The sequence below is a fragment of the Pleurodeles waltl genome, chromosome 7, assembly GCF_031143425.1.
Source record: "Pleurodeles waltl isolate 20211129_DDA chromosome 7, aPleWal1.hap1.20221129, whole genome shotgun sequence".
Classification (NCBI taxonomy): Eukaryota; Metazoa; Chordata; class Amphibia; order Caudata; family Salamandridae; genus Pleurodeles; species Pleurodeles waltl.
Genome location: NC_090446.1, coordinates 1,402,834,330 through 1,402,854,177, shown reverse-complemented (window position 1 = coordinate 1,402,854,177; position 19,848 = coordinate 1,402,834,330). Strand labels below are relative to the sequence as shown.

General features: G+C 50.4%; 1 protein-coding gene across 2 annotated transcripts in view; it reads right to left on the bottom strand.

Annotated features, from left to right (window-relative positions):
- ASPDH (aspartate dehydrogenase domain containing) overlaps window positions 1-19,848 on the bottom strand; it is a 118,029-nt gene that overhangs the window by 39,918 nt on the left and 58,263 nt on the right. Inside the window, exon 5 of one of the 2 annotated variants that reach the window (XM_069201003.1) lies at window positions 10,586-10,735. The exons of the other annotated variant lie outside the window; for it this stretch is intronic. Within the exon in view, the coding sequence (XP_069057104.1) occupies window positions 10,586-10,735 (150 nt within the window). The remainder of the gene's footprint in view (window positions 1-10,585; window positions 10,736-19,848) is intronic. 2 annotated transcript variants of the gene reach the window in all.

Below are 19,848 nucleotides of genomic sequence, written 5' to 3'. Positions count from 1 at the left end.
TGTCATATTCTGTGGCAGGCCAATGCAAAACGTGAATGACATTTGAACAAATCAAAGCATGAATACGACTGACCAACAGGCCCATATGTTTCTACATATGCATGTATTTTTAGCATGATTTTTTGGAAAGCATGAAGCTGTCGAACAGCTAAAGCTGTCTGTAGGCCAGAGCTAAAGAAATAAAAACTCAGGCACTTTTTATCCATGAGAAGCAGGGAGTTATTTAGATTTATGGTGGCAACCCTCCATCCACCATATGACAGCGATCATAGTCTCCACCACCTTGGTAGATTACATTGTGCCTTATTTAGACATCTTTACCTTCTGGACGGAGGGCTCTATGTCTTCAGAGGAACTGCTGTCATGGCACTGCAAAGGAGAGTTTATCTTTCAAAATCAAATAACTAATGACCTTGGGAGTTTTCTCTTGGGTATGGAATCATTTTAATTTTTTTTATGTTTGGGACTACCAGGCTTTTCCTGGTGGACCCTAACAGTAAAAGACTATGGTGGTCATTACAACCCTGGCGGTCGGTGTTAAAGCGGCGGTAAGACCGCCAACAGGCTGGCGGTAAAAAAAATGGAATCACGACCGTGACGGAAACCGTCAACAAAGACAGCCACTTTAACACTCCGACCGCCACAGCGGTACAAACAAACAGCGCGGCGGAGGACAATGTACCGCCCACAGTATCACAACCTACCAATCCGCCACCTTTTCCGGGGTGGATTCACCACGAACAAAAACACAGCGGAAACAGGACTTCGAAGGGAAAACGCTCACCTCTGCACACCCCACGAGGAATCAGGATGCCATGGAACCCGAACTCCAGATCCTGCCAGCCCTTATCTTCTTGCTCCTCTACCAGGAGCACGAACTCCGGCGGCGAAGACCACGGTGAGTACTGCACCTACGATACAGGGGAGGTGGGGGGAAAAAACAGGGACACACACACACGCAACACCCCCACCCCCACCCTCACCCTCACCCACCACAACACACACACTAATACAGCATGAAATATTACAGTTACACCCCCAAATCCCCCAGAAGAATGCAAAGACAAAAGCAAATGAGTGTAACCATTGTAATATATTAAAATCCAGTACGCAAAAATATATATACACTATAAACAAATATATACACCAAGAATAGTAGTCCAGGTAGTGCTCCATTGAAGTCCTTGGAACACTGGCCCTACACAGCATGTGCGAGGCGCACACTCAATCCCCGAAACTTGACGAAGAGAACACTGCAGGGGCATCAGATTGCAATAAAACAGGCACCTCAGGGGAAGGGAAAGGGGGGGCACCTCAGCCGGTTGATTGCACAACGCCAAATCCACGAGGGGGCTACATGCCTACTGTTCAATCCTGGGGAGTGCAAAGCCACAGTCTCTCAAGTCTCTACAGTGGGTGGGTTGCCCACTGTTCCATCCTGGGGAGTGCAAAGCCACAGTTTCTCAAGTCTCTACAGTGGGTGGTTTGCCCACTGCTTTATCCTGGGGAGTGCAAAGCCACAGTCTCTCAAGTCTCTACAGTAGGTGGGTTGCCCACTGTTCCATCCTGGGAAGTGCAAAGCCACAGTCTCTCAAGTCTCTACAATGGGTGGTTTGCCCACTGTTCCATCCTGGGGAGTGCAAAGCCACAGTCTCTCAAGTCTCTCTAGTGGGTGGTGTGTCCACTGCTCCATCCTGGGGAGTGCAAAGCCACAGTCTCTCAAGTCTCTACAGTGGGTGGTTTGCCCACTGCTTTATCCTGGGGAGTGCAAAGCCACAGTTTCTCAAGTGGATAACAGTCTCCACTGGTTCTGGAGGGGGCATGGTGCCCAGAGTGCTTCATCCTGCCAAGGACAGAGGTAGTGGATGCCTTACTCCACTGGTTCTGGAAGGGGCCTTGTGCCCAGAGTGCTTCATCCTGCCAAGGACTGAGGTAGTGGATGTATTTCTTCACTGGTTCTGGAGGGGGCCTTGTGCCCAGAGTGCTTCATCCTGCCAAGGACAGAGGTAGTGGATGTATCTCTCCACTGGTTCTGGAGGGGGCCTTGTGCCCAGAGTGCTTCATCCTGCCAAGGACAGGGGTAGTGGGTGTAACTCTCCACTGGTTCTGGAGGGGGCCTTGTGCCCAGAGTGCTTCATCCTGCCAAGGACAGAGGTAGTGGATGTATCTCTCCACTGGTTCTGGAGGGGGCCTTGTGCCCAGAGTGCTTCATCCTGCTCGTGACAGACTCAGTAGCGTCAGTGCCCTTGGCGCTCATGGGCCAGCGGTGCTTGTTGCTGTGGTGTCCTTGGCAGCGGTTCTTGTGGCGGCAGTGTCCTGTTCAGCGGTGCTTGTGGCGGCAGTGTCCTGTTCAGCGGTGCTTGTGGCGGCAGTGTCCTGTTCAGCAGTGCTTGTGGCAGCAGTGTCCTGTTCAGCGGTGCTTGTGGCGGCAGTGTCCTGTTCAGCGGTGCTTGTGGCGGCAGTGTCCTGTTCAGCAGTGCTTGTGGCAGCAGTGTCCTGTTCAGCGGTTCTTGTGGCGGCAGTGTCCTGTTCAGCGGCGCTTGTGGCAGCGGGGTCTTAGGCAGTGACTCAGCTGCTGGCGGTTTTGTCTGGCCCAGAGGGGCTGGTGCTGTCGGTCCTGTCTGGCCCAGCGGGGCTGGTGCTGGCGGTCCTTTATGGCCCACCGGGGCTGGTGCTGGCGGTCCTGTCTGGCCCAGCGGGGCTGGTGCTGATGGTCCTTTATGGCCCAGCGGGGCTAGCACTGGTGGTCCTGCCTGGCCCAGCGGGGCTGGTGCGGGCTGTCCTTTATGGCCCAGCGGGGCTGGTGCTGGTGGTCCTGTCTGGCCCAGCGGGGCTGGCAGTCCTTTATGGCCCAGCGGGGCTGATGCTGGCAGTCCTTTATGGCCCAGCAGGGCTGGTGCTGGCGGTCCTTTATGGCCCAGCGGGGCTGGTGCTGGCGGTCCTTTATGGCCCAGCGGGGCTGGTGCTGGCGGTCCTGTCCTGGGCAGCAGGGCTGGTGCTGGCGGTCCTGTCCTGGGCAGCAGGGCTGGTGCTGGCGGTCCTGTCCTGGGCAGCAGGGCTGGTGCTGGCGGTCCTTTCCTGGGTAGCTGGGCTGGTGCTGGAGGCCCTGTCCTGGGCAGCTGGGTTGGTACTGGCGGTGGCCTCCTGGGCAGCAGGGCTGGTGCTGGCGGTGGCCTCCTGGGCAGCTGGGCTGGTGCTGGCGGTCCTGTTCTGGGCAGCAGGGCTGGTGCTGGCGGTCCTGTTCTGGGCAGCTGGGCTGGTGCTGGTGGTCCTGTCCGGGGCAGCTGGGCTGGTGCTGGCGGTGGCCTCCTGGGCAGCTGGGCTGGTGCTGGCGGTGGCCTCCTGGGCAGCGGGGCTGGTGCTGGCCTCCTGGGCAGCTGGGCTGGTGCTGGCGGTGGCCTCCTGGGCAGCGGGGATGATGGTGGTCTTCTCCGCCGTGCTGCTCTTCCCAGACTTGCTGAGTTTCTTGTGGCCCTTCCCCACCTTGGAAGGTGTCACAGCTGACTCCACACTCCCACCTGTACCCCTGGGAGCGGCTTTGGTGGCTGGAGTCTTCCCCTTCTCCTGCCGGGCACTGGCCAACTTCTGATGCTTCTCAGGTGGGGGACTGTCTGTGCTGTGGCTCCGGACCACACTGGCTGCCCTGTTGCCCGGTGCACTCCAGATTCCAGTGACTACAGGCACCACTGGTCCCGGAGATGTTGTGGTTGAGGTGCTAGGTTGGGACCTGGAGAGTCGGGCCCTAGGAGACTGACGGGGTGGGGGAGGTGAGGGAAAGAAGTCAAGGTTGAACAGGAAAGGTTTCTTGGGAGCACTGGGATGGGTAGCTGGAGGGGGTTTGGGAGTGAAGGAAGAGGTTATGCTTGTAGGAGGTGTTCGTTTGCTGACTTTGGGTGAAGGTGCATGCGCTGGAGGCTCTCATGAGGTGGATGGCTGTTGGGTGGGTGTGTGCCTGCGCTTGTGTATCTTGGGAGGTGGCGTCACACACACCCTGGGAGAGGACACAGGGTACATGTGAATGGTAGTGGGGGTGGTGACTGCATGTGAGCGGGGTGTGGTGGTGTGTGGGTGCTGGTGATGGAAGTAGGGGCTGTAGATGTAGTGCATGCAGGTGTGAGTGGAGACGAGACTGGGAGGAGGGAGACGAGGAGGAGGGGGACACAGTGGAGGCAGTGGATGTTGGTGTGTCTGCATGTGTGTGATGCTTGTGTGAGTGCCTGTGGGATGTGTGGTGCTTATGTTTGCCAGAGCTTCCCTTGTGTGTTGACGTGTGTGCATGCTGGTCTGAAGGTGTGCTTGCGATAGGCTGAGGTAGAGGGGATTGGGTCTGGGTGGAGGAAGTTGGAGGGGGGGAGGCTAGAGACAGGGACAATAGCTGCCATCAGTGCTGAGGCCAGAGTCTGAAAAGCTTGCTGAAGGGCCGCCTGACCAGAATGAATGCCCTTCAGGAAGGCATTTGTTTGTTGCAACTGCCTTTCTACACCGTGGATGGCATTCAAAATGGTAGACTGCCCAACAGTGAGGGACCTGAGGAGGTCAATGGCCTCCTCACTGAGGGCAGCAGGGGTGACTGGGGCAAGGCCTGAGGTGCCTGGGGCAAAGGTGAGGCCCACCCTCCTGGGTGAGCGGGCACGGGGCAAAGGCTGAGGGGCTGCTGGGAGGGCGGTGCTGGTAGGGGGGTTGGCAGCTGTACCTGTAGATGCATGGGGCACAGATATGGCCGCCACCACAAGGGAGCTCCCATCAGAGGACGAGTCCAAATCACTGGTCTCAGCTCCTGTCCCCGCCGTGGAGCTCCCCTCGCCCTACGTCCCACTGGTGAACTCCGAGTCCGTAGTCTCGCCCTCCAGGGCCATGTGGGATGCAGCTCCCTCCTGCTCCGGTGCCACTGCTCCTCTGCCTGATGATGCTAATGCACACAAGAACAGGGAGACCACAAAAAGGGGGGGGGCAACAGAAGAAAGACATGTTGAGTGCATGCATTACCACTACCGTTGGTGGACACGACAGACACAGAAGCCCCCTGCACTACGCCGCGCACTTGGGCTCCACTGTTCAATCCCTGGGACATGGCCTACAAGCCTATGGCCGACATCTGCACACATGGATGTCACAGGAGCCTGACTAGGTGTACTTGGCACTGTACACAGGTGGGGTGGGGTGCCACAGGGTCTGCCAGAACAAGGGGACCTAACTAGCACACTCTCCCTGGCCTAGGGAAACCCACAGCCCACCTCCCCCACCCAGGCACCTCCACTGCACGCAAAATCAGAAGAATGTGACTTTACTCACCCCCTTGTGGCTGCTGTGATGCCCTCAAGCGCCCATATATCCTTTTTCTGGTGGGCGCTGAACTACATGAATTGTACAGGGGGAAAGAAAAGTTATTACCAACTGCACCGTCAAAGTCATTGGCCCCCATCCCTACCCTTGCCATGTGGCACATGCACTCACCGTCGTTTCATGCACGCCTCAATTCCCCCCCCATCTTTCATCCGCCCCACTCCACACAGACATAGCCCATACAGCATGCTCCCAGTGTACTTACCTGTTTGTCTGGAGGACCGTAGAGTAGCATGTACTGGGGGAGGACCCCATCCACGAGTTTCTCCAACTCCTCCGATGTGAAGGCAGGGGCCCTTTCCCCAGATGCACGAGCCATTGTCTCTTCCAGACCGAGGTCACAGCAGCACTTGCAGTGTAGGTCCTCTCCTGTCGAAGATCAGGTATCGAGTGATTGAATAGATAGAAAATGGCGGTCACGGCCGTGGCGGTCACGGCCGTGGCGGTGCGTACCGTCACCGCCGGCGTACATCGTCATTGGCTCCTGGGACCCATAGGGTCCAATGTTAACCAATGCAGAATTGAGCCGCGGTCTTCGACCGTCAACCGCGACGGTGTACAACGCCAGCGCAGTTACCTCACATCCCATTGTCCCACTTTACAGGTCAGGCAGCCGCCATTTGAGAGCCCACATGGCTTAATTTTTAACTGCGTCACACATACCTAGGCATTGCCTCAACACTCATACAGGCCAAATTTCCTAATATGATTCGTGTTCTGTGTAAACTGTGGGTACGTACCTCTGAGTTGGTTGACTCTGTGCTCGCTTCATAGGCACTGTCCGCTGGGACATGTGAGGAGATAGTGGCATCCTCCGGTGTACAGACCGCTGGTGGACCTGTCGACAATGGAGGAAAGACATGTGATCATCACCTACAGGCTTGATCGTGCCACAATCTTGGAACTGTGTGCCCAGCTGGAGCCAGACCTGATGTCAGCTATCCGCCATCCCACAGGAATCCCCCCTTTAGTGCAGGTGCTGTCAGTACTCCATTTCCTTGCAAGTGGGTTATTTCAAACAACAGTGGCCATAGCATCAGGGATGTCCCAGCCTATGTTTTCCAACGTGTTGTCCAGAGTGTTGTCTGCCCTGATGAAACACATGCGGAGCTACATCGTTTTCCCTCAGGTGGAGGATTTGCCTACAGTGAAAGGTGACTTCTATGCCCTAGGACATATCCCCAACATCATAGGTGCCATTGATGGGACACATGTGGCTTTGGTACTCCCCGCAAGAGTGAACAGGTGTACAGAAACCAGAAGAGTTATCATTCCATGAATGTGCAGATGGTGTGTTTGGCAGACCAGTACATCTCCCATGTTAATGCAAAATTCCCTGGCTCAGTGCATGACGCTTACATCCTGCGGAATAGCAGCATCCCTTATGTGATGGGTCAATTCCAGAGGCACCGTGTGTGGCTATTAGGTGAGCACTTGGAAGCAAGTCAGAGGGAATGGTTGTCTGGGTCTGGGGATATCCCTACAGGTTAGTGTGTGTCTAACAGTTGCACATGCCATTTGCAGGTGACTCTGGTTACCCTAACCTGTCATGGCTACTGACCCCAGTGAGGAATCCCAGGACAAGGGCAGAGGAACGCTACAATGAGGCCCATGGGTGAACTAGGAGGATTATAGAGCGGACCTTCGGCCTCATGAAGGCCAGGTTCCGGTGCCTCCATATGACAGGTGGATCCCTATTCTACTCACCAAAGAAGGTGTGCCAGATCATTGTGGCCTGCTGTATGCTTCACAACTTAGCTTTGCGACCACAGGCGCCTTTTCTGGAGGAGGATGGTCCAGATGGCGGTGTTGTGGCAGCTGTGGAGCCTGTGGACAGTGAAGACGAGGAAGCAGAAGAAGAGGACATCGACAACAGGAACTCGGTTATCCTGCAATTCTCCCAGTGACACACAGGTAAGAATACAAACATGCCTACTACATGTACTTTAACACTACTACCTCTCTACTGTCTGTCCTTTTCACCCAGTGTATGGTCACTGAGTTTTCACTTTCCCTTACGATTTCACAGATGTGGGTCCCACTGTGTGAGATCTGCTTTGTTTCCTCATGGACTAGAGCTGTGTGACATAGGTATGTTGACATTACAATTGTAAGAGCATTTTGTCACTGTAATTGCTAATACACTATTTTGAAATCACAGACAGACTCCAGATTGTTTTGTGCTTTAAGGGTGTTCTGTGCTCAATATTGGAGGGGGTTGTGAAATGGTGAGGGGTGATGGTGGAGGAATGTCCATGGCAGAGTCCAGTCTATTAGTCTCACAGGTGCATTGCCCAAATGGGCATGGGAAGTGGAGCTGGGGCAGTTTGAGGATGAACAGGGTGACAAGGTGGGACAATAGGATGACAAACAGTGTGGTCTCATTTCTTGGCGGGGGTCTTGGCATTGTTCTCTGTCTTTGTCCTGGATCTCAGGGACCGCTTGCGGGGTGGTTCTCCATGTGCAGGGGGTGCGGTGCTGGTGTTGTGGTCCTGTGGTGGTGCCTCCTGTCCACTAGCGCCGGCAGAGGTGGTGGGCAGTCCATCGTCCAGGCTAGTGTCAGGGGCCCCTTGTTGTGCCACAGTGTCCCTCCTGGTGTTGAGGACTTCCTTCAGCACCCCTACGAAGGTGCCCAGGGTGGAATTGATGGATCTGAGTTCCTCCCTGAAGCCCATTTACTGTTCCTCCTGCAGGTGCTGGTTCCCCTGAAACTTGGCCAGTACCGTTGCCATCGTCGCCTGGGAATGGCGGTAGGCTCCCATGATGTTGGAGAGGGCCTCGTGGAGAGTGGGTTCCCTTGGCCTGTCCTCCCCCTGTCGCACAGCAGCCCTCCCAGTTCCCCTGTGTTCCTGGGCCTCCGTCCCCTGCACCGTGTGCCCACTGCCACTGCCCCCAGATCCCTGTTGTTGTTGGGGTGGTGGGTTAGCCTGGGTTCCCTGTAGTGGTGGACACACTGCTGCTTGACGTGTCCTGGGGACAGAGGTATGGGCCCGCTGGGTGGGTGCTGTGCTGGTGTTTCCAGAGGGGGGAAGCTCTGTGGTGGCCTGTGACTGTGTCAGGGGAATCGACTGTGCCGAGGTCCCATATGGACCGGGCTGGCCATCTAGATCCAGTTGGACAGAGCTGCTGTCATCACTGTGGGCCTCTTCTGTTGGTGGTGTGGACATGTGTGGACCCTCCTGTCCGGTGACGTTGGGTAGGGGTCCTGCAGGGGTATAAAAGTATGTTTATTACATCTGTGTGTGCCATGGTGTGCAATGGGTGGGTGACCGTGTGCCCCAGAGCTTACATTCCTGTGTGGGTCCTTGTGTGATGGTGGTTTAGGGGAGTGTATTGGTATGTGCAGTGGCCATGCTTTGGTGATGGGTGTCCATGCTTTGTTGCTGCATGCAGGGCTTGGTGATAGGATGTGTGGTTTGTGATGTTGGGAAATTTGTGAGAAGTTGGAGTGATGGGGGTGAGGGTGGGGGTATGTGATAGCATGCAAGTAGGGTGGGGGATGTAATAGTTAAGATTTGACTTACCAGAGTCCGTTCCTCCTTCTACTCCTGCGAGGCCCTCAGCATGCAGAATCACCAAGACTTGCTCCTCCCATGTTGTTAGCTGTGGGGGAGGAGGTGGGAGTCCGCCGCCAGTCCTCTGTACCGCAAGGTGGTGTCTGGAGACCACGGAACGCACCTTCCCCCGTAGGTCGTTCCAGCTCTTCCTGATGTCATCCCTATTTCTTGGGTGCTGTCCCACTGCGTTGACCCTGTCCACTATTCTGCGCCATAGCTCCATCTTCCTAGCTATGGAGGTGTGCTGCACCTGTGATCCGAATAGCTGTGGCTCTACCCGGACGATTTCCTCCACCATGACCCTGAGCTCCTCCTCAGAGAACCTGGGGTGTCTTTGCCGTGTCATGGGGTGGTGTGGGTGATGTGTGGGGTGGTGTGTGTAGTGATAAGTGGGGTGATATTTAGTGGTGTGTTGTGTGAGGTGCATGGAAGTTATGTGGGTGATGGTATTGTGTGCATGTGGATGCTTGGTAGTTGTTTGTAGTGTCTCTCTCTGGCCTTCTCTCAGTAATTTTGTCGTAGGGGTTTGTGTGTGATGTGGGTGGGTGTTTTATATTGTAATGGGTGTGTGGGAGTGGTGTGTGTATGTGTATCAGGTGTGTGTATTTCCATTTGTCGAATGTGGCTGTGTTTTGTAAGAGTGTGTGTATTTTGAGCGTGGCGGTGTGTAACGCCAATGGAATACCGCGGTTTAAAGACCGCCGCGTGGATTCGTGTGTTGTGATAGTGTGGGCGTATTTCTGTTGGCGTGGCGGTGGAGGTTTTGTTCTCGCCAGTTTATCACTGACCTTTGGTGTGGCGGACTTGTGTCGGTGTCTGAATTTTGGCGGATTCCGAGCAGTAGGTCATAATGACCGTGGCGGAATACCGCTGCCGTGGCGGTGTGTTGGCGGTCTTCTGCACGGCGGTAAACGTCTTTTGCCGCCAATGTTGTAATGAGAACATCTTCATAAAATAGGTTACTTAGACTGACGGACCCCTGTCTGCCAGACTGTTGCTCCAAGGTTTGCAATGGTGAACCCAGCGAGGACTCTGCCGACTTAAGAACAACAGTTTACACGACTCTAAATAGAATGTGAGGACCATCAGATTGGCAGACAGGATACTGCATCATGTTTGTGACAGAGCAACTCATTCACCAAGCTCGAAATAACCCCCACAGTGTTTGCAGTGTCTACAAGTATCTTCTTCTATCTCTCACGAGACGAGGAAGTGGTAGGGTTCAGACACACTTAGACATTGCGGGAGATGCTTGTACCAATTCTGAGTTAGATTATGTCAGCAGCCCTTAACTGATTATTTCCAAATAACATCTTAGGAAGTACAGGTATTACAAAAACCACTGTTTTTGGCCAGTCTAGAGAAAATTGCCCATCTAAAGAATAATTCAGTATTCTCTAAAGTAAAGCGTCCTTTTGGCAGTTTTTAAAGACACTGTAGATTTATCCAGGTCAAAGAGCTTCCATGGAAGAAGACTCATTTAGAGTTATTCACCATCACACACTATTTAAACCAGCAAACTCATTTACTGACCTCTCCTCCTTTCCCGATCAACTTACAGCATACATTTATCTAAAGCTCTAATGAAAAAAGGTAAACTGAACAAAGGGTTTAGAGTTTTATAGGCATAGCACATAGTACATACATATACTGCAAGTGTAGTGACGCTCATTGGGATCTCTCACCGTTAAAGTTCCCCTGTCGGCCATCTTTTGAATATCTTCTCCACCCCACAAGGCCCCACGTGGGATGTACAGTGTATTCTGGTGCAATGCTACTGCCTTCCGCAGAGACTGCTCTGTAGCTGGGTCAGCCAAGGCTGTGGGGGATCCAACCTATAGGGAGGGGTCAGAGAAGCAGAACCAGACCACAATCTTTTTTAACAAAAGAACACTCTGCGCTATACAGCACAATTCACTGAGGGACATATTTATGTGAATGTCACGCACAGCAGCAAGTCACCTTGCTGCACCGCACTGAATGATAGGGAAAGGACAGGAATGCACTGCATTTAAAAGAATATGGCACATTCCTGCCTTAGTCTCTGCACCGGTATCCTTTTGGCTGCCTAATACTAATGTAGGCACCCTTGCACGATGGTGCAAGGGTGCCTGTTTAAGGAGGATTGTTTTTGTGCAGGAAGGGGCACCTTCCTACACAAACTGAGGCACTGTCCTCTTTCTAAGTGTACTGCAAAATGCAGCACACATAGAAAGAGGAAGTAACAAGGAGAAATAATATATTTGTCCTCCTTACACCTCACCGGAGAAGGCATATCATTTTGGCTTATTTCCAGGTCTACCACTTGTGGTAAATCTGGGAATGCTTTGCACTGCGTCACATTACTCTGGATTTATCAAGCCACTCAGGGCCAGGCAAGGTGGCCTTGCATGGCTGGATAAATCGCATTTTGGGGATTTTTCTTGCATGCACAGAAGAGAGACACAACCCCTCTCATAAATATGCCCCTGAATTCAGAAAACATATAATCAGTAACTACTAACCTGTACAATGGTATGAGCCATGCTGGTATGCAGAACACTGCAGGCTGTGGTTGTGCTGTGTGCAGTACTATTCTCCTCCATGAGGAGAAGCTCTCTATGGGACAGGTCCACATAGCATAGCTTTTGATCACTTGGTTGTGTGTTGAACTGCTTTATGTGCTATTACTGTGTTAAGTGTGGGGCTTGTCTATCATAGTGCTGGATGGACTGTGATGGCTGTGCAGCCCAAGGACCTGATGTATGTGCTGTGTACCATCCTAAGACTGCTGTGTATTAAACCACTGTCTATCAGAGTAATATATGTTGACCATGTATATGTAACATTGCTTGGATTACATGCAGTATCGCTTGGGCTACTTACCGGAAATCTTCATTACTGAGTCACAGTCTTCCTCGTATCAGTCCTCAAAGATTGAGCAACCGCTTTTCTTGACAACTCTCACCCAAAAATAAAAGCTCTCATCATTGGCCCCTCTTTACATCATGTCATTATGACATGACTGATAAAGGAGAGGTCTTCAAATAGTATTGGTATAACAACCACACACATTTTAAATACCACTTACAATTTTTTACCACCTTCCAACATACCCCCAAGGGAGCACAGGGTGGGAAATAGGACTCTGATGAGGAACATTATGACTCAGAGAAAAAAAGAGTACCATTAGGTAGTCATCAGAGCATTACCTTCTTTGCCCGACTTCCTCTACAGAGAGAATATTCAATTTCAGGCATTTTTTAATTGTGACAAAAAAAAGACTGTGGTGCAGAGAGAACTGCAGAACCAAAAGAAGAAGAAACCACTTCTCTCATTCTTAATATTTACTGTGAAATGAAAGTGTTTGCGGAAGCCCAAGTCGCTGAAGCACAGATATCCTTTAAGAAACCCCCTTAAATGCTGCCCATGAAGAGGACATGCTTCTGATTGACTAAACATGGATCAGAAAAGGGATAGTAAGGTTAGCTTTCTGGTATGCTGTAGAAATACTAATTACAATCCATCTACTGGGAGTAGAAGTAGAAGGATGGTAACCCTTGTTTGCTAATCTAAATGCCACAAAGAGAGAATCTACTGTACAAACTGAGGCAGTTCTCTGTAGATAAATGGAAAGGGCTCTATGAACATCCAAGCCAATGCCAAGTAGACTCCTGCTCATTAGGAGGAAAATGAAAAAACACAGGCAACTCTAAATCCTTTGATTAATGAAAAGATGTCGAGACTTTGAGGAAAACGGATGGGTCAGGTCTGGGAACCACCTTTTCATTTATAAAAAAAACTCAAAAAGGAGAGGATAAGAAAAAGAAAACCTTTAAAGCCAGGAACTTTAGAGATACTGAGTCTAAGGGTTCAAAACGACGATACTGAAGTGCCAAAAGCACTGAGATTAGATCTAAAGAAGAGACAAGAGTATGAGCCTTCAGTCTTTGTAGCAAGAATCTTCTCAGAAATCTAAAAATCTCAATATCAAGGGTATCCAGGTCAGAAACCCAAATGGCTCTAATCACTTCCCACTGGCTGTGCAAAGTGGAAACATATAAGCCCCTCTCTTAAAAACTCCCAGACCAGCTGAGACAATGTAAACTTTAGAGACACAGCAAAAATTAAAGTGTCTCCACTGTTTCTTGTAAAGTTTCAAAGTAGTTAACATTTTGGAGGTCTGGATAGAGAGGGCCACGTCCGGAGATCAACCTAAGGCTTTTAATATTTGTCTTTTCGAATGCCAGACCACTAAAGAGAGAGAGATTTGAGCATCTTCTGTGGACGTAGAGGGAACCTGTGAGGAGAAGTGATATCAGAAAAATCAACGGTTGTTTCACCACCAACTTAGATAACAAAGGAAATCAAAGTCAGTGGCACCAATCTGTAGTCACCAGAAGAATCTCCATTTGTTCTTCCCTGATCTTGACTAGTACCTTGGTCAGCAACGACAAAGGAGGAAAGGCAAACAGAAGCTCCTTGCGCCGCTTGAAACTCATGGCATCCACCACACAGACCTGAAGATGTGGAAGGAGAGAGCAGAAATTCAGGAGAAGAGTGTTGTGAGGGTAAACAAAAAGGTCAAACCACGACTTTCCCATTTTGTTTATAATTTTCAGAAAAACTCAGGGAGTAGGCACCGCACCTGGACACCTAGCCTGCCACTTGCCTGTGACTTCGAGTTCCTGCTTGTTCCAGACTGATCCAGTGACATCGCAGCAATCTGGGTTTTCCCACTGGGGTCTTCCCGACTGGGCCCACTCACCGTTCTTCCCTCCAACAGAAGCCTTGCCCACCCCTGGACCTGCTTAATGCAGGCTGCAGCGCGGCCACATCAGTAGGCACCTGGACACCTAGCCTAACACTTGCCTGTGGCTTCCAGTTCCTGCTTGCTCCAGAGTGATCCAGTCACACTGCAGCTTCCTGGGTTTTTCCACTGGGGTTTTCTTGACTGTGTTTTCCCACCCACCATTCTTTCCACCAACAGAAGCCCCGCCCACCCCAGGACCTACTTAATGTAGGCCGCAGTGTGACCATGCCAAAGGCGTGCCCAAGACAAGCCCGTTTGTGCCCATCCGCAGGTGGACCACACCCAGCACCACGACCCCTGCCCTTCCTCACCCCGAAGACACATCATCACCAAGCTCTACACCCTCCACCCAGGACGCGGCAACAAACACTGCCACAGCACCAACCCACACTCCACTTTAGGACCTTTCACCTGGACCCACTGCCACTTCACCTGTCACAGTACACACACCAGCCCACTGACTAGCCCCACCCCAAACACACCACAAACACCACCCGATCAAAAACACCAACTCGCATGCACCCTTCTCAACTCATGCTCGCTTTGCAAGCATTCTACTGAATTATGGGACCTCATCGTAACCCTTGCACTCAACATCGTCTTCCTCACCGAGACCTAGCTCAACCCCACATCCGCTCAAGACATTGCCACAGCGATCCCTGATGGATATAAAATTACTCACCCGAACCACACCAACAAACCGAGAGGAGGAACAGCCATCATCCACAAAGAGACTATGCAGTGCACCACGACCACTGGCATCACACCAACCCACATGGAACATTTCAACTTTAGGCTCCACACGGATGACAAAACAACAATCAGAGGAACCCTTGCATACTGACCCCAGTACCTCACTTCAGCTTCTGCAACAGCATAGACTTCATTGTGCCCCTAGCCTTGAACTCCAAGGACGACATGTTCCTCGGCAACCTAAATTTCGCCAACAACAACACTGCACACCTCCTCGACAGTATGAGCAGCCTTGGATTGACGCAGATCGCCCACGACCCTACATACCCCACATGAGACATGCTGGACCCCATTTTACCCTCCAGTAACCACATCACATCACAGAACTCACATGGACTGATCACGTTATCATCCACTTCAGCATTTCTAGCCTCACACCTCCACCCCCAAGATGACCAGCTTCCCCCACCAGAGGTGGAACAAAATCTCAGAGACCAGCTGGGTGAACGCCCACAACACCTCCAACCCTGCTACCACCACCAACCTCGAACAAGGAGTGAAAAACTTCAACACCTGGATCACCAATTGTGCTAATAGCATCTTCCCCATCAAGAACAACATCCAGAGAAATCCTCCAAAAAGGCCAGCTGGAACACCCAAGAACTCAGAACAGCAAAACCAGAAAGCAAACACCTGGAGAGTAGATGGCGTGCAAGCAAGGACACCTCCAACAGAGCAGCCTTCAAGACCTCCCTCAACCTCTACCACCACCTGCTGAGGCCAATAAAGAAGACCACCCTTGCTAAACGGATCGAAACCAGCACCAACAACACCATGGAACTTTTCAATATCGTTAAGGAATTCTCCAACCGAGCTACCAGTAAAAACAACATCACACAGGAGCTGTGCGACAACCTCCGCCACTTCTTCGATAACAAGATTGCAACCATAAAGAGAAACTTTGAACTCCAATCCATACCTACCGACTTCCTCGACAGATACACCACCACTGTAACCAACACAAACTACACACTGACACCCTGGAACATCCTCTCCAACAAGGATATCACCTCCACCATGAAATCCATCCACACAGAAGCTCCCACAGGCCCATGCCCACACCTCATCTTCAACCTTGGAAACCAAAGGATTGGCCAGGAATTCACCACCCTCCTCAACACCTCTATCACCACTGCAACATTTCCTGATACCTGGAAACACACCGAAGTCACAACACCACTCAAAAAACCCTCCGCCAACCCTAGTGAACCCACAAACAACTGGCCAATCGCCCTGCTGCCATTCCCAGCGAAGGTACTGGAAAAGACCATCAACAAGCAACTCCTGACATACCTGGAGCAGAACCAGCTACTCAACACCTCCCAATCCGGATTCCGCAGCAATCATCGCACTGAAACTGCCCTGATTGTAGCCACCAATGACACCTGATCCCTTCTCGACTGAGGAGAAACAGCAGCTTAGATCCTCCTTGACCTCTCAGCAGCCTTTGAGACCGTATCCCACCACATGCTGATTGAAAGTCCACCAGATCGGCATTTAATGGGACGCATAAAGATGGATCACCTCCTTCTTCACCAGAAGAACCAACAGGATCCACCTCCCACCTTTCACATCCGAACCAAAGGAGATCACCTGCGGTGTCCCCCAGCGCTCAGCCCCACTCTTCAACGCATAGCTGACCCCGCTGGCCAACATCATCAGATCCCAGAGTCTCAACATACTTTCCTACGCAGATGACAACCAACTCCTAATCCTCTCACTGACTAACAACCCCTCCACCACTAGAACCAACTTCCACAGAAGAAAGACAAGCATCTATGACTGGATGAAGAACAACTGCCTGCAGCGGAACACAGATAAGATGAAAAGTACTGATCTTTGGCAACAGCAGCAATGCATGGAATGACTCCTGATAGCCATGAGATCTTGGACTCACATCCACTCCCTCTGACCACACCAGAAGCCTCAGAACCATCATTGACAACAAGTTCACCATGAAATCACAGATCAACGCTGTCTCCTCAACCTGCTTCCTCACTTTGTGCATGTTAAGTAAGATCTTCAAGTGGCTACCCCTACACACGAGACGGACCTTGACACAGGCGCTCATCACCAGCCGACTGGACTACAGCAATGCCCTCTACATTGGAATAGCCACACACCACCTACAAAGACTTCAGACTATACAGAATGCTGCAGCCAGACTTATCCTTGGACTTTCAAGATGAACCCACCCTCAGGCAACTCCACTGGCTCCCCGTACAGAAGAGATGCCAATTCAACCTGCTGACCCACACATACATGGCTCTACACAACGAAGGTCCCCTGTACATTAACCACCACCTGAACTTCCACCAACCATCGAGAAGACAATGCTCTGCCTCCCTTTCACTTGCCCATACGCCCACATCTACCATAGCAGAAGTGCAGGATGTTGCCTCTCACAATGCAGCAAAAACCTGGAACATCCTCCCCAAGCACCTCCGGACCATCACGTCACTTTGGGAATTCCGAAAGTCCCTCAAGACCTGTCTGTTCTAATAAGCCTCCAGGACCTGCAATCACCTGGATACCCCATTGGGTGATTAACTGCACTTTACAAATCCTGATTGATTGATTGATTAGTTGATTGACACAAAGTGATGGGCACTCAGCATGACAATGGGTAACTCAATCTGTCTGCCTGTACCTTCTCCCCTGCGGCAGATACACTTCTCAAAGAGAGATCAGACTCTCTTCCACCAAGATGCCAATGAGTTCTATTAGATGGTCTAAGTGCAGAACCTTTGTGCTTCCCAGATGGTTCACATATCCCTTTGCTACATGATTGTGCAAATTCTGTCTGCCTGGTCATTGAAGAAGAGTGCAAAAGAGTATAGGGCCCAATATATTGCTGATAGTTTCTCCAGTTGTAAGAATAACTCTGCTCTTTCCTGGACTATACCCTCCTGAAATTACTGTATCTGTATTGTTGCCCTGTAATGCAGCCTGCTGGCATCTGTGGTCACTGCAACTGGAACCGGAGGAGTTAACAAAACCCCTGTGGTCAGGTTGGAAGGACTCAACCACATTGCAGCTTGGTCACTATCTCCCGTGGGATGGGATTTTTGAGATTTTTTTCTTCTTTGATGATAGACTCCAGTGATCCAGAAGGTAATTCACTAGATAATAAAGGTGAAGATGAGCCAGAGAAATTGAGAAAAAAAGGATGTCATGCTTACCAGGGCAGATAAAAACAGTATTGCTGGAGCTTCTCTGCAACTGAGAAGGTGAGTCAACTCGTTCCTCAGTTTCTCTTGCCTTGCAGGAGGAAGGAACACCTTCCCAACATTTGTCATGAAGATGGCTTAAAAAAAAGAGTCTGTATTGGTTTAAGATGAGACTTGTTTGGAAGCAACCCAATGAGACTGAGAACTTTGCAGACCAGTTGGACTGCCTCTTGACCCTTTAAAAAGGAACAGGCAGAAAATAGACAGTCGTTAAGGTAGTTAAATCTAAAAAGATCTAGAGACAGAAGTTTACCCACCAGAGATGCTAGAATCTTGGTGATCACCCTGGGAGCCGAAGCCAATCAAAATGGCAGGACACATAATTATAAGTTATTTCTAAAAACACTGAATGCTAAAAATTTCTGAGGATTGTGATGTATTGGTATATAAAGATATGTGTCTTTGAAGTCCAGAGAGGCTAGGAACATTCCTGGATATATTAGAGGTAGGATGGATTACAAAGTAAGTATTTTGAATCAATGGTAAAGGATGAACTTGTTGGCGTTTTTCACATCCACAATAGAACAGAAGTCTTCTGACTGCCTTTGTCCCAGGAACATGATGGAATAACTTCCTATACCGCTCTTGTGTGAGATCACTTGAATTATGGTACTCTTGTTGAGGAGATCTAAAATTTCCTTCATCAATTTTTTCCATTTCAGTGGGCATCAAGATGAAGGTGTAGAGATAAGGAAATTCTCTGGTTTGGAGGAAATGCCAGGCATCTGAGTTATCCACCTGCCTGCTATTCTGTTAGGAAATGCTGAATCCTTGCACCCACTTTTTCTGGATACTCAGCTTTAGGAGCATCTGAGGTTTAGAAGCAGATGCAGGCTGCTGCCAAGCTTTATCAGTGGACAGCGTCCTCTGTTATGAATGGGCTGACCTGATCCCTTGGAGGTATACTGACCAAAAACCCACCCATAACTCAAACATCTCCCTCTCACCACAGGGCGAACTGGACCCAGAAGCTTACAGCCTTGTACAGATTGCTTTATGAGCTCCTCTAACTGGGGACCAAACAATTCACTCCTATAAACAGAAGGTGACTTAGTAGAGATTTCTGGCTGGTGTCCAAGCTCTAGTATCTCGTCCAGATGTATCTTTTGGCTTCCACTTCTGAACCTGAAGCCAAAGCAGCCACACACATAGAATCAAAGGATATGTCTATTAGGAATTGAACCTGCTGTTTCATTAATGCCACATGTGTCGCAGCATCCTCCCCTTGCTGAAGCTCCTCTGCTAAGGCATGATAATGTTAAAGGAGCAACTGGATTATATGTCGCAAAGCACCAGCCCGAAAGGCAAAGTTGGAGGCAGAATAGGCTCTTTTGATGTCTCCTTAGACCTTCATATTAATTGGATAAGCCAGAGACATATCCTCTGAAATAACACACCCACTGGAAGCAAGCTCTATCATCAGAGAATCCACTTTACCATTTGAAGGAAATTCATCCTGAAATTTGTCAAGACCATAGCACTTTGAAAAGAACAGTGGGAAGCTTGATTTCTCCACGTCTGCCCAGTCTTTAGGCAATAGTCCTCTTATTGCCTCGTGTATGGGAAGCTTCTCTGGATCCTTACGATGATACTGAGAGAAAACAATATTGTCATCTCTAAGAGAAGTGAAAGTCAAGGAAAGGTTCTCACTCAAATGCTTCAAAACCTCCTTGAGTTCTGAACCTTGAACATATCTTCTCCTCTGTTCCCCTGCCTCATCATTGTCCATAGCCAACTTCACCTTTTTGGGGGGCAGAATAGCAACAAAAGCAACTGATTTATTTATCATGGCTTGCAAAAAATCCATTTATGGGTGGAGAGGTTCAGGGTCAGAGACCTGGAACACTTCCTTCGCCAAAGAACATTCCAAATTTTTCTCTTGGAAGCATGTTTCTTAGGAGGCTTCATTGAGAAAAAAGGCAATACCAGCATAAAACGTTTCACTACAGTCACCAATGAGAAATGAGGAAAAAGGCTGTCATATTTAAATATCTCCTGCATCCTTGTTGCCTAGCAACCGAAGTGTGGGAGAACCTAGAAGTTCTAAGGCGTTATGGGGAACGCACGGCTCAGCTTGATCCTTATTGTTCAACAACCCGAAATGTGAGGTTCAGCAACAACCACGCAAGCCCATGAAATTAACACCAACACCCGGCCGATTAATGCGATCAGA